This window comes from Triplophysa dalaica, chromosome 24 (assembly GCF_015846415.1).
Source record: "Triplophysa dalaica isolate WHDGS20190420 chromosome 24, ASM1584641v1, whole genome shotgun sequence".
In the NCBI taxonomy this organism is placed as follows: Eukaryota; Metazoa; Chordata; class Actinopteri; order Cypriniformes; family Nemacheilidae; genus Triplophysa; species Triplophysa dalaica.
The window spans coordinates 11901868-11916965 of NC_079565.1; the positions used below are offsets into that span (position 1 = coordinate 11901868).

Consider the following 15098-nt stretch of genomic DNA (forward strand, 5'->3'; position numbering starts at 1 on the left):
TGCATTTAGAGATTTTATTTTATTTTATCAGCAGACATTGTACAGCTTTTAAATTTGGTAAATATTAGTGAGACTTGAAGCCTTTCCATTGCCAGTTTGCTACATTGAGCCAGTTTGTGTCGCATAAACTTCCAGGTTATTTGACACTTATCTTAACCTGAGTTGAAGTCAAATGAATATTTTACAATCGCACCCGACAGCTCAATTTATAAATCGTTATTTCAAGCATACAGTTGAGATCGGAGAAAGATAACAAGACCGAACACAGATTTTTTTATGTATCTACTTATTTATTTATTTTTTACAAAACACAGACTGTATGCTTCTTTTTAAGGATTTTATATTTTAATGACAGAGTATATTAATATATAATTGTATTATTAACTATTACAGCTGTAACATTTAGGTAAACGTATTGCCATTGACAGAATATTTAGCAATCTGTTTTCACTATTATACAGAAGGGGGCGCTATTATGCATATTTGAAAGAAAAAGCAGCAATTTTTTATTGCTTGGACCATTGTTCTGAATCTGATCTGATTGGTCTAAGCCTTTTGTTCAAAATGCATTTATGAAGAAACCTACCCACATTCAAGAAGTGATAAATAGAACAAATAACGATATTAGATTTTTCACTATTAAAATAAGCTATTAAAAAACAACTTTCATTTGATATACTGTATGTTCATATATTCATAGAATAAAATACTATAGATCCCATTCAAGTTCGGTGAAAATGATTCTAGTTTTTAATAGTGTTTAATATTTCAGTTTAGCATGAATATTCACTAGTTTAGTCCATCTGCAAAAATAACTGTTTATGTCATGTCATGAATCGAAAAACTTAAATTGGTTTGTAGAAAGGGAAAATCAAATATGGAGATGCTGTAATCCCAGTCTATTTGTTTCAGATTACACAGGAATACTTCAAGATGAAGCATGTAGACTCATGTCGGATGTTTGTACCTGTCCAGCAGTTCCCAGTCTTCTCCCCCCCAGCGGTCTTTAAACTCCTCTGTGTTCATTCCACCAATTTTATCAAAATCGGACTTAAAAATACCAAACAGGCCAAATCCGTTTACCTCCCAGTAACCTATAACAGAAAGACATAACAGTGGGATTAAGCATACAATATATAAAATTTACTGTTTAATACTTTATAAACCCAGGAAGAACGTTATTTATTCCAGCTTCATATAAGTGGTTTATTGTATAATGATTTTCATCTTAGTTAATGGATCTGCTCTTTTTTTCTGATGTGTGTATTACCATCAGGCTCATATGGTGAACTGCCACAACTCAATCTCATGACTATAGGAGCGAAGGCCAGTCTCCCCTCAACACAGTGTTTTCTGATGCTCTCCAGGATGTTCAGAGGAAAGTGAATGTGTAGGTCACACAAAAACACAATACTGTGACTGTCCTGAAACACACAAACAGTAAAATCCCACATCAGAGTAAATAAGTGTATACTGTAGAACATACTGGTAAAACATGCGGATAGAAAGATCTCAGGTTTGATTCCCGTCTGAATGACTGACGTCATCTCAATTTCTAAAATATCTGAATCACCTGACGATTCCTAGAAACAGATTAAGATCTTTCTTACAAACAGGGAGTCTTTTCTGATACTACGCCTAATGTTTAGGTTTAATCTTTAATCCTCTTTAAAGCTCTTTATATCACACTGGAATTTCAGTAATGATACATTTCTGGGAACTAAAACCATTCACATGTTTGTCAAACTCGTAATTATGAATCACAGAAAAGTGCAAAAGCCTGGATTTGATCTGTTCAGCCTGGTGCTGTTTGCACTTGTATGAGGCAGTGAGTATTTATTGAAATATTATTGAAGACATTTTCAGTGCAATCTAGAGATGGACTGATACCAAATTTCTCCACAGATACCGTTAGCCGATTGTTCAGAGTGATATCTTTACATTTACATTTATGCATTTGGCAGATGCTTTTATCCCAAGTGATTGACATTACATTAACCTGTACATTTATACTTAGGTATGTGCAATCCCCGGAATCGAACCCAAAAACATGCGTTGGTAAACAGGAAAGCTGTCGATAATGAAGAATAAATGAATATTTCTAACATTTCTGAATGTTATCAATTCATATAATCTCTAGTACAAACATACTTATTTTTTATCAATTATTATAGTGTGAAACAAAATTTTCAGAATGGATCTACAGAACCTGTTCAATGCTATTGCTTTAATCTTCGCACCTAGTTCACATAATTCGTTCAGGCAACTAAAGCATTAAACAGTATTAGAATAAAACCATCAGGCACAATACATTCTTAATAAACATCCTCCTTTCTGTTATATAAACGTTCATATTGATTTTCTAAAAATGTTACTCTTAACCTTTGTGTGGGGTTCAGGGCCCGTATTCTTAAAGCGTCTAAGAATCCACTGAAAAAGCTCTTAATTTAGCTAAAAACTTCTACGTAGGAATCTTAGCATAAAACCGATTCAGGGCCAATCTGAGGGCAACTTTGAGGAAGGAAAAGACAAACACATTTATCTTAGTGAGGAGGCGGGACTGACCCCGTTGCTATGTATGACACAGTCTTTTAAAGACTGTGATTGGTTGGCCAAGAAGGAAAAAAGGCCACTGTTGAATATGGGGTCGTAAATTTGAAATTGCACAACTAACGTTTTTCAGTTTTACCAAACACATGCACACACATGCACTATATATATATATATATATACATATCTATATGTGCATGTGTATATACATATATTTTTCCATGCTGTTAATATCAACGTACAGTATTTGATAGAGAATGAACAGTGACACAGTATCTGTAACTGCTGTAATTGTTTGTGTGATCACATTGTGACTGTTGTGACAGAACCAAATCGTCTCTGCTGTATAGTTGCATTCCTCCAGTTGCCAAATATGTTAATATGATTACTCCTATTTCAGGCGCTATGGCATTTCTGCGCTGTCTTGGAGATGTAAGCGTCTCTAATTTCTCATTCTAATGTGTTGTGTTTTATTTACTCAATGTCATTCAAGTTAATTTAATATAGCGCTTTAACATTTTGCATTGCATCAAAGCAGCTGTACATGAAAACCAAAACCAAAAAAAACCTAAAGGTAAACCTTAAAAGTAATATGTAAATTGTCATGCATTGCAGCTTTTGTGTTTCGTGAATTCGTCTACTGCTAAAGAAACTCTTAAGTCTCTTGAAAGTCCCCCTCGCTATTCCCAATATCATTGACCTAACAGCTTCTTTAAGGGTTAAGATGCTTTATGAATTACTTTGTCTTTACTAGGATCCTTTCTGTAATTCTAAGGGGAAACGCACACATTTCTAAGAATTTTCTTAGAATTTTGTCACTAGGAGCAACTCTTTGAGCTTAGATTTTTCATGAATATAGCCCCTGGTCTGTGTAAACCATTTTCAAGGTTAACTTAAGAAAGAAAAAAAAGATCTCAGACCTTAATATTCATTAAAGATAAACATGTTTTTATACATGTCATGGAAAATAAATGCACTTTTTTTCATTAATGCGATTTAAATGAGGTAAATTACAAATATTAACCATATACTGTGTATGTTGCTTGTAATCCAGTTCCTCAGAGGTGACATCATTTTGTTGGCTAACCCGGAAGTAAGCCCCACACTTGTTCCATCGACCGAAAGCCTGTGCACTTTTCCCATAGACTTTTGGAAGATCGCAAAAAATAAGAACTGTGATTAACAAAGGTTTATGATGTTTAATCGTTTTGTCTAGACAAGATAACCTTTACAAATTAACAATACATTTGTTACCTATGAAGTCGAAATACTATCGGCAGAATTGAAGAGCTATCACGATACTATATACAGACCTACGGTCTATATCAACGTCACCACCACCTAGCCTCCAACAACTCTTTCAAACTTTATTAAAAATGTGTTCCCTGGTAACTTATTACTCCCAGAATGAATCAACATTTAAGTTTTAAGAGATTTATGCCCATGTTGCATTATTTGTGAACTTTACATGTTTGATGACTTCTATCGTCCTCGCCAAAGGAAGTAGTAGCTATTAGCAACTTGTTAGCAACCGCCATTTTCAAGACACAATAAGACTTTTAAAATATCACAAGCGGATTATAATTGGTGTTTTACTTCATAGAATAAAACGTGAAAATATTTAGAGATTTTGTTTACCACAGACCTTATTTCAGGCGATTTACCAAAAACCCATTAAAAAAAAACATAGACTTTGGGGTGATGGAACCGGAAGTCGTAAAATGCTAACTCGCTTCCTGGTTTTGTATACAATAATACGTCATCTCTGAGGCTTGTTATTGACCTATCAGTAAGTTGTGAGAACAGTTAGCTTTTAGGTTTGTACGTTAGCATGGACTCACTAACTCAACTAGTATCAGCCCGAGATACGATACTGGTACTGAATCACTAAATGACATTAACAATCTGCAAATAAAAACTATAACTTTGTGAAAGTTTGACAACCAGAAAATAAAAGTTTTTGTCTTCACTGGGATTGGAGTTGAATCGGGTTACTGCGCCCACATTTTGCTCTTTTTTGTGTGGGTTTAGGAAATTGAAAATAAATTCCATTCCTAATCCTCCCAGGACACCTGGAATTAGTACACCAGGCACATCGCTTTATCATTTTTGTAACACCATAAAGCCGACGAGAACTTCGGATCTTACAATGTTTCTCAATGGTGCTGAAACCTGATGTTGTCCGAGTTCTGGTCCCCGTGCAACAGGTATTAAACTGCCATTGGCTCATCTGCGTTCAAGGAGAGGGGCTTACCGATAGACCAATTGGGACGACGTAAACATCTATGACGTAATCTTTGCAACTATTTATTGACATTAAAAATAACAAATAATACTGTGGGTCCACTAGACCTGCAAACATTGGCAAACATAGCAACAAAATTATGAAAGGGGCCATAATGGGTTAAAAATGTCTTCATTGTATTTAGAATTTCATGAACATTTCACATGCATTCTGCAGCCGTTTTTATAGTAAGCGACGAACAGTGCATCTAAAGCAGACACTTCTTAGTACATGCTGCATAACCTGGGACTCAAACCCATGATCCTGGCATTCATAGTGCCATGAATCAGTTAGTTAACATGATTTACTGTTATCATAGCAAGAATTTTTATACCTCTATGGTGTCCACACCAATCTGTAACCCCGCAGAACGTTCAAAGTTCCCTTCTCTTTTTAGATACTCGTATCTGTTGCCGAAGAGAAAACACATACTAAGACATAGGCCTACTCATTTATAAATCCAAACAAATGTCATCAGCAGTGTGCTTCTAAATTAATATATTAAGCATTAAGAGAAGAGAAGCATTGGCTATAAACATCTAATAACATTTATTCCTGCAGATGAATGTAATATGGAGGTGTTTACCGTGGAACAGAGCTCTCTCTAAGTGCCTGTTCAACATCCATATCTTCACTCTGAAAGTCCACGATGATGATGTTAAAATTGTTGTCCTTGGTCTCACGGTGGAGCAGCTCCATGTCTGAAATAAACTGCTGAACCCAGCGGGCCTGATTCTTCACTGTAGGAAAAATAAATATCCACAAACTCATCCTTATAACATTATATCTGTTCGCATCTTATTTCCTTGGCAGACTAGGAATCCCAGAAGTGTGTGATTCTTAATGTTGCCATCTTTGCTCATGGGCACTTCTGGACGTAATTTGAGTTCAAAATGAGTTCAAATCAAATTAGCCATAAATGACATTAGAACAAAGTAACTATTGAGGTAGACAGAGAAAAAGTCATCCAGAAACATAGACTAAAATATTTGCACGTAGCTTTTGTCATGGTTCTGCCATTTCTGTTCAGGCTTTTCCAGACTTGGGGTAGAACCCATGATAGTATTACGTGTTTAGTGTGAGAAAGACATGGCTGTGTTTATATATTGACATGGCATGTGCTTTCTCGTGTCTCGTCTATGGCCCCGCCCCTCTCGTTTCCTTGTTAGCTTCCCTTCAGTGTTTCATTACCCACACCTGCCTATTGTTAATTATCCTTTGTTCGTCTCCCTATTTAATGCCCTTGTATTCTCTGTCCTGTGCTTGTTTGTTCATGTATCTTGTTGTGTCCGCATGCTTGTTGGAACTGCCTTATTGAGGATTGGTCAACGCTGTGTCCCAGCGTTTCTGCTCCAGGGCTCAGTTCCTGTTCATTAACCTTTTAGATTTTTTCTTATAGCTTGTTACCCTCCGTGAGTTTTTTTGTTCCTGTTTGGCTTTCTCTGTTATCCCTGTATTTTACCCCATTGTGGGTTTTTTCTTTGTGTTTCTTGTTTAAATATTAAAGTCTTTTGTTTAATCTCACCACCGTCTGCCTGCAATTGGGTTCTCTCACCACACGTCCAGTGACAGCCTTTTTCATGTAGCTTTGTAATGTGATATTTTATCATCACAAATAAACATTTACAAATTACAATACAGAAAAATGCTTTTAGCTAAAATAAAATTGATTAATAAATAAGAAAAATATAATATATGACCCTAATAATAATAACCATACTAAAACAAATATTAAATAAAATACTTAATACATAAATACTATATTATGAATAAAAAAAGGCAAATAAAACAATATAATAACTAAATACAATACAATACAAATAATTTAAAACAAAAAGTACTCCAATGTTACCTCAAGTGTCACAGAATGCAATGTATCGGAAATAAAAAAAACAGATGGATGAACGGAACAGGTGAATACATTATCGACACAAACACCCAATATCCACTTACCTGGTACTACAAAATGTACCATGACTTCCTTTTTCCACTGTAGCATCACTGGCTGGCAAAGCAGGGGTTTGGCATACACTGTGCCTGACTGTGCCGTGCCGTGAGCCCCTTGGGTGGGCATACGAGATGGCGGAGGCGGGCTGGCGACTGGGGCCAAGGGAGATGATGCAGTCACTCCTTCCACATTCTCCAGACTGTCTTCCACCCGACCGCGGTGCAGCAGCATATAGATGTACTCTGAGAGACGGACCACCTTACGGCCTCTTTCCATCAGCTCCAGTTCAACCAGATAACGGTTTCCACGAGCAGAATCGCGACGCTTCTCTACGTTTATGATGCGAAGGAGAGTGTAAATCCTATGACGGAACAAGAAAGAATTTGATTGGTTGGCAAAGACAGAGACTATTCCAGACAGGAAACTGTAACATTTCCTGTTTGCACCGCAGTTAATCTTGTCGAACATCGCCTCCAACGTATTCTATTTTGCTTTTGCGATACAAATATTAAAGCTGCAATCCGTAGCTTTTATTAAAAACAATAGAAAATCTATTAAAAAAAGAAATCAGAAAATGTCAGTTTGTTGCTTTTGACTTCAACACACATAAATACGCAGTATGTTTAAGGGGTCAAATGCCACGAATATGTGTTTCTCTATGTCTTTAGTGTGTTACAAGTTGCCCATGCATGTATAAGACAGGTAAAATTGCAAAAATTAAAGTGTCGAGACAAAAGATGCATTCTTTCTAAAAGTGAAAGCTCATCCAGACCTGCCTGAAACGCCTCGTGTAACCACAACATGGTGAATGTACATCACTTCGTAACGTGACTTAATTAAGACCGCCCAAATCTATAATAAAACCTCCTTGTTTGCCTTGCCAAAGAATGAGACAACTAAAAACAAATGGTTATATTTTATCTACAACACTGTTCCGGAACAGTACAATCTGAATGTTCAAGTTTGTGCAGCGCATTTCACTGACGATTGCTTCATGAACCTGGGAGAGATCAAGGCCGGCTGTACACCACGAAAGCTTCTGTTTAAAAGTGAGGCAATTCCAACCACTACAACTTCGCAAGGACAGTCTGGCGCTTTAGATTCACGTAAGTATATTTTCATTGTTAAAGACTTTGTTACGAACTGAGTTTTGTCGTGTGTTTGTGATCTGCAAATGCATGCGCACGCGCAACGTGAAAAAAGACAACATAAGTAATAAAAATCAGTAATTATGTTCCAACTAGAGCCTACAAATGCCATGTTTATATAGGGGTTTATTCTCTTTGTTGAGTCGCGACGAGACATGGTGTAACACTGGTTGATCACTAATGGCAAATCTTTATATCGTCGTATATAAAAGGTAAGGCTATAGTCAGCAATAGTTTTTAACTAGTTAACATAATATCTTTTTAAAAACCCCACCGATCCTTTACATCCTTTACATCAAGTCGCGCTGGCAAAGTTGATGTATCGCTTTGAACCTCTTTATTTTACGGATCAAATTTGGGCTCGAATTGACATTTTATCAGCTGTCAGTACAATTGCTTGGGAACCTCATGTTCTGAATATGTTAAGAGGCGTTACATTTCGGCCACATGCTTGCAGTATTCGACCAATCACTATGCACTGGTTAACTGGCCAATCATAGCACACCTCGCTTTTACAGCAATGAGCTTTGTAAAAAATCTACTCGTTTTTAGAGAGGCGGGGCAAGGGAGACAAACATAGACATATGTGGAAAATACAGCGCTTTTAACCTTAAATCGTGTATACACATTGCATTACATCTAAAACAAACAAAAATATTCGCTTTAGCCGTCATTTGACCCCTTTAAGTAACCTGCAAATGAATGTTTCAAACACAGATGGCGACATAGAGGCAGAAGTTACAGATTGTAGCTTTAGGCAGCTTTTAAATTGCAATATGTCCATTTAATCCATTTATTGATTTCCTCAATGAGTAAATATATATATATTGCTTTATAGCTAATATTTAATGATAAAAAAAGGTTCTTGTATATCAAATAACAAAAACACCAATATTTTAGCAATTTTCAAATGAAACTATATATTATAACATTTAATTAGTACACTGATAACAGCATGTTTATATGTGACCATAAAACAACGACATGCAATAATCATCAGAAATGTTAACTTTCCCTACGTCAGTGATTTTTCAATCAATTACATAATTATGATGTTCATTTACCTTTTGGGGGTAACTTTCAGCCAAAATTGATTTGCTAATAATTAGATGATTTAATCACCAAATCGTGTCATTCATTTGATAAAATATTTGTAATCGCTTTACAATCCTACTAAAAATCAAGGTTACTTCTTAGTGTTTGGTTATTTGTATAAAAAAAATTCTTCTTCTAGTTATGCCATGCTCTATAATATTTTATTAGGTAGAAATTGTAAGTGAGGTGCTTTAAAAATTGGATAATGGGGGGTGGGAGGGGCGGACCTTGAAATTAAGAAGGTTAAGATCCACTGCTCTAGTGTAAACACTGAACTTCATTTATTTAAATGTGTAATAAATGATCATCAGTTGTGCACACTCCTCACCCTCCATTGCGTTCATTAAGTTTCTCCATGTACTGTGCCAGAACATCCACTACTTCACTCTCGGCTAGCTGTAGGTTTCCTGACACGTTGCACCGAAGGTCATTCCAGTCTGAGCGTAGCATCTCAAAGTCCATGCTGTTCACAGAAAATGTCCTTTGCCAGTTTATGTCCTCTTCCGCCCACCCAGGGCGGGGCTCTATGTCCTCATAGCTGTACTCCGACAACCCTCCGTCCTCCTCTGGATCTGTCTCCGGACGCTGCTGTTGGGACTCGGTGATCTCGGATGTGTGCATGTAGGAAGTGACACGAAGAGGCTCTGTGGGAGGAGCATTCATGGAGGAATTAGTGAATGGCGGGCTGGGGGTTATGGACGAATGAGGGGTTGTAATGACCCTTGATGGACGCTGGTGTTTTTGCCAAACACCTTTGATCCTTTTATCAAAGCGGGTCAGCGGTGCAGCTCTGTTCGAGACAGCTGGATTTTCTGCTGGCTTGATGAAGTTGGAATTTGTGGGAGAAACTCTGTTCTCGTTTAGGGGAGACCGGGCGAATATCTGGGATGCTCGGAGAGCTCCTTTGCTAAATTTTGGTTTGGCACTGAGGCTAACCAGTTTTGTGGTTTTGCCGTTCTGGTACAAGAAAACCCCGGGGAAGACCTCTCTGGGTTGGCGTGAAACAGTACTTTGCTTCTCTTTAGCAGGACGAGGTCTGGTAATGTAGATCTTAGTGTCCTCTTTCCTACGTTCCTTGTTGGTGTGGCTTCGTTGGTTACCTGGGGTATGAATAGTGTGAACGGGACTACTGAGGATTTTCTTGGCTCGGGTATTGATAGAGACCAATGAAGACTTTTGTGGAAACAGCAAAGCCGACCGGCTTATTTTGGGTGAACGGTCTTCTGATCGACCCTCTTTGAAGTCCCGCTGTTCTCTTTGAACCCAGTTGAGGGAGCGACCTCGTACTACATTCTCCCCCTTTGGCAACTCTATCTCAGCTGGATGGTCAGGAGCATCTTCATCCATCTCTTTTGGTTGTGCCACACGGCTTCCTCTCGTGAAAAAGTAACTTTGCTCTCTTCTCAGAGCTAGACTGTCCGGCTCTATTTTTTGGGGGTCTGGTATTGTGGGAACGGTTTTTTTGGAGGGACTTAAGGTGTGACTTGATTGGGTGGGATGGACAGGCTTCTTAGCCGACTGGGTGCCAACAACTTGTGCCTCATCAACTGGGTCCGCCCCCTCTTCTTCTTCAAGAAAATCTACAGTAACAGAAACACAGAGGAATTGGCAGCTGTTGTGATACGTGCCATATGACTTATCATGAGACACGCTAGAACCAATGAGATTTGAAGTTATCGTGTTTACATATTCAGATTTAGCGTTTATGGGTGTGTTTTGGTTTCAATTTTAATAAAACATGCTCAAAATATGAACCGTTTTCTCATCCACCCCAAACATTTCGCTTCCAGAGACATTCACTGGTGACCCACCGCAGACTTTTGATTACTTTTACGATGGATGTACAGTATGCGCTTTCTCAACACAATCTAAGGGAAATTCGTAACTATTTTACGGCCGATTTGTATGAAATTCATACAATCTTATTCAGACCTTTTACTACGATTTGCTTTCGCGCCAGTGACGAAAGGTTTAGGGGAGGGGCTTCAGTAATGCTTTTTTCAATGAATCGTATGTTTCTGTATGATTTACATAGTGCCGATTCATACGAATTAGCCATCTCGTAAAATAGTTTTGAATCACTCTGAGATCGGATTGGCTTTCAAGAGCAAGTTTTGATCTATATATTTATATAACGTGACATATATTATGATAGAATTCTCATTATTGGTGAACTGTTGCTTTTATCAGTTTTATTTGTATTGTGAAATCAACACAATACATTTTTTATAGTTGTATGTATTTTTTTAGTTGCAAAAAAACTGTTTAACATTGAGTATTTTTTTGCTTTATAATCAAATTTGATGTGATGCATTAACGCATCTTTTGTATTGCTCTCAGTTTAAGTAGACCTTTCGTTCTGGGAGTGAGCAGGCCTTAACCCTATGAAAATAAAGACGAGTTTAATTTCTGGCTGCAGACCAAAGGCATTTTCTTCTGATGAATATGTCTGCGATGTTCTTGTAAAGTGGTTTGTAAGAGAACAATGCACTAGTGAAGTGATGTTTCTCTTCTGGATCACTGATCACAAACTCACACGCACCATCAGGATTGGGGAAGAAGAAAGGCCTGTCATCCTCTTCCTCATCCATCTTCATGTATTTATAGAAGCCAAACCTGCCATGATACACAGAGAGAGAGAGAGAGAGAGAGAGAGAGAGAGAGAGAGAGAGAGAGAGAGAGAGTAAGCCACTGAAAATGTAAGAGAAACAGAACTTTCCTAATCTACAATCGATCTCTCTTAAAACCTGTAAACATTAAAAACTATGAGTCTCCATATGATGTTTCATCTCTCATCAACCTCTTGAATCTTTCCTGCCTTATGAGTAGGAAAAATCATTTAAAGCAATGATATCATAGCCAGATTTACACAATCCAATCACATGTACATGTATAAAAATCCCGCCTACTAAATAATCTGTTCCAATCATAAACATCACATTAAAGTGAGACATGTATTTTGAGTTCATCCTAAATGATTCACATCATGCATTGTCTTTACAATTTATCAAGGTGTAACACATATCAACTAGAATCTTGAAGCAAAAGCATACTTCTCCAGATAGATGGGCGACTCTCTATAGAAGCACTTGTTCTCTTTCTCCATGTGGGTCAGACGCGTGAAGTCATTTGGATAGACGAAAGAAAGATACACCTGGAGACACAACCAGACACAACAACCTGTTAACTAACCTGACATATCGGAAGCTCACTATCTGAAACAGCATACAGTACCTAACAACAATATTTATTTATTCTGTATATCGCAATATACAATGTAAATGTAATTTGTATAAAATTGAGACCACATACTAAACTAATAAAGTGATTTTGTTTTATATATATATATATATATATATATATATATATATATATATATATATATTTATATATATATATATATATATATATATATATATATATATATTGTTTAATACATATATTTCACATATTTAACTAATAATCAAATTCTGCTTCAGTCTAGTAAATCAGATCAGTCATAGAAAATGTAATAGATTTAATGGGTATAATCTCTGCTGATAAAAACATAGAAATCAAATAGAAACGATCACAGAAATTCTAATGGTTTGGATTAGAATACCCTTACAACCCAATAGCTTTTGCCATAAAAAACATTACAAAACTCCTTTTTGTAGTGTGTTTTGGGCATTATTCCAATAGGATTTTCACATCCCACCAATAGAATCCATCACACACCAGTAGACATCATTATAATTTCCATTAAAACAAACACAAGTTCCATTATAACCAATGAAACCATTACAACTTCTTTAGTGGTTTCTCTTGTTTTCTTTCAGCAGGGATGGTGTCTACTGGTATGTGATGGATTATATTGGTGGGATGTTAAATGTTATTGGAATAATGCCTACAACACACTTCAAAAAGTTTTGTAATGGTTTTAATCCCTGCTGAAAAGAACCCCAATAGAAACCATTAAAGAAATTGTAATGGTTGTAATGGTTTTAAATGGTTTTAATGGAAACTGTAATGGTGTCTACTAGTATGTGATGGATTCTATTGGTAGGATGTTAAATCGTTTTGGAATAATGTCAAAACATAAAGGAATTTTGAAATGGTTTTAATGGAAAAAGCTAACGGTTATGATAGTATTTTAATGGAAACATTAGAATTTCTGTAATGGTTTCTGTTTTTTTTTTTAAGCAGGGTTGGTTCGTTGTTTCATGAGTATACTGTTACTTGCACTGCATTTGTTGTGGTCATACAGTACAAAATCACATTATAATATAAATCTATTATAAACTATTTTATTAAAAGCTTTTTGTTATTTTCCTGATTATTCCTGTAAAGCTGGTTTGGAGCAATCTGTCTTTACAAAGTGTTAGTGCTATATAAATTGCTTCGATGCATTTAGCTACCTTTTATTATTTGCTTAAACTGCTTAACTGTTGTTTCCTCTTACAAAGTAGCTTTGCCAACACTTCATGCATACAGAAGTAGCGCAGTGATATCCCATTACAAACACCATTTAACATGACTGTTAATGTAAGCCTGTCGTAACATTGTTGAACCAAAAGGGGGCAGTAATTACACATTTCAATGCAAGGCAGTCCTCAAGCAACAGATGATTGAAATCTGCTACCATAAAACCATTTTGACATAATGCATATATCGATGTGCATATGCTTCTGTTTAACTCACAAATTGAAGTCCTTGATAGCGGGCGATGGGGAAGTCTTTGACCACGTATGTCGGGGAGTACAGACAGGCGGGCAACACGTTCTCAAGACGAGCGGGGTCAATCATGGGAACTGTCAGAGAGACAGGCAATCGTTACAAAAAGCATATTATACAATTTCACAAATACGAAAAACACAGAAAAAGATGCACTTCAATGGAATGAGTGACAAAAGAGAGAAACGGAATGAAAAGAGTCGAAAGAGACTGTGAATGGACAGTGGCTCACTGTTGAAGAACGTGTCGCGGGGGTCTGGTTGCAGCATATCGGCGCCGTGTTGGCTGCGGCTGCGAGACTCGGCCGGGACGGGACTGTGGCTGGCCAGCGTCTGAGGAATGTGATCCACGTGGTTCATCTTCAAACTGCTCTCATCTTTCATACAGAAAGAAAGAAGAATGGATGAAAAGATGACAAAACAGTGTCGATGCGCATACAATGCACAAAAGGAGATGTGTAAAGAGATAGTTCACCAAAAAAAATGCCCTAAATGAAAGTTTAAGGTGACTGCATCACTAGGACGAGCAATAAAAAAGAACAGGATTTAAAGCTGTAGTTCACCCCAAAATAATATTATGTTATGTCATAATTTATTGAAACAACACAGTTTGATGAGTATTTGTATCTATGTATCTAACTGACATGTGGGTCACTTCATATCAGAGAAACAACAATGTCTGAGTGACGCATGATGGTCCCACCCATCAAACGATGAGGACCTCCAGACGTCCTCCTCACAGATGAGACAAAGAGCCTGTGATATCCGCTTGAGGCGGCGGATGTCACACACGCTCTGCTCTTTAATGTTTGAGTGACAATCGCTGTGAAGTGCTTAAGCTCTGTCGTATGTTCAAAGGGAGTTCAGATGAAGGTCAGAGGAACCAGCAGATGAATCAAAACAAGAGCCGGAGCAAAGGGAAGATGGAGGGCTAGGTATTTAATATTACAATGCTGCTAAACTGCAAGCTCTTCATGAAGGCGTTGGGCTCTTTAATCATCATAGCACAGCAAAGTGTCCGCAATGTAAACTGCTCACACGCACAGATATGCCATTTACAAAACACAGCCCTTCTGTGTCTTGAACCCAATTATAGGGATAGTTCATATATCCATTTAAACTCTGTCATTATTTATTTGCCCTCTAATCATTTCAAACCTGTATGACTTTCTTTTCGTTTGCAGAAAACAAAAGAAGATATTTAGAAGAATGTTGATAACAGAACAACATCAACCCCCATTGACTTCCATTGTATGGACACAAAACCTCTGAGACATTTCTACAAATATCATTTTTGTGTTCCACCGAAGAAAATGTCATGTATAGGTTTGGAATGACATGAAGGTAAAATAGTCATTCCC

General features: G+C 37.1%; 1 protein-coding gene across 2 annotated transcripts in view; it reads right to left on the minus strand.

Annotated features, from left to right (window-relative positions):
- The window catches only part of b4galnt4a (beta-1,4-N-acetyl-galactosaminyl transferase 4a), a 148788-nt gene that overhangs the window by 1588 nt on the left and 132102 nt on the right, over positions 1-15098 (minus strand). For both annotated transcript variants that reach the window (XM_056739944.1, XM_056739943.1), the window contains exons 10-19: positions 13971-14114; positions 13706-13815; positions 12079-12179; positions 11568-11641; positions 9354-10605; positions 6788-7143; positions 5421-5574; positions 5169-5241; positions 1271-1424; positions 968-1094 (exon numbers count right to left, since the gene is read on the minus strand). In XM_056739944.1, the coding sequence (XP_056595922.1) occupies positions 968-1094; positions 1271-1424; positions 5169-5241; positions 5421-5574; positions 6788-7143; positions 9354-10605; positions 11568-11641; positions 12079-12179; positions 13706-13815; positions 13971-14114 (2545 nt within the window). The remainder of the gene's footprint in view (positions 1-967; positions 1095-1270; positions 1425-5168; positions 5242-5420; positions 5575-6787; positions 7144-9353; positions 10606-11567; positions 11642-12078; positions 12180-13705; positions 13816-13970; positions 14115-15098) is intronic.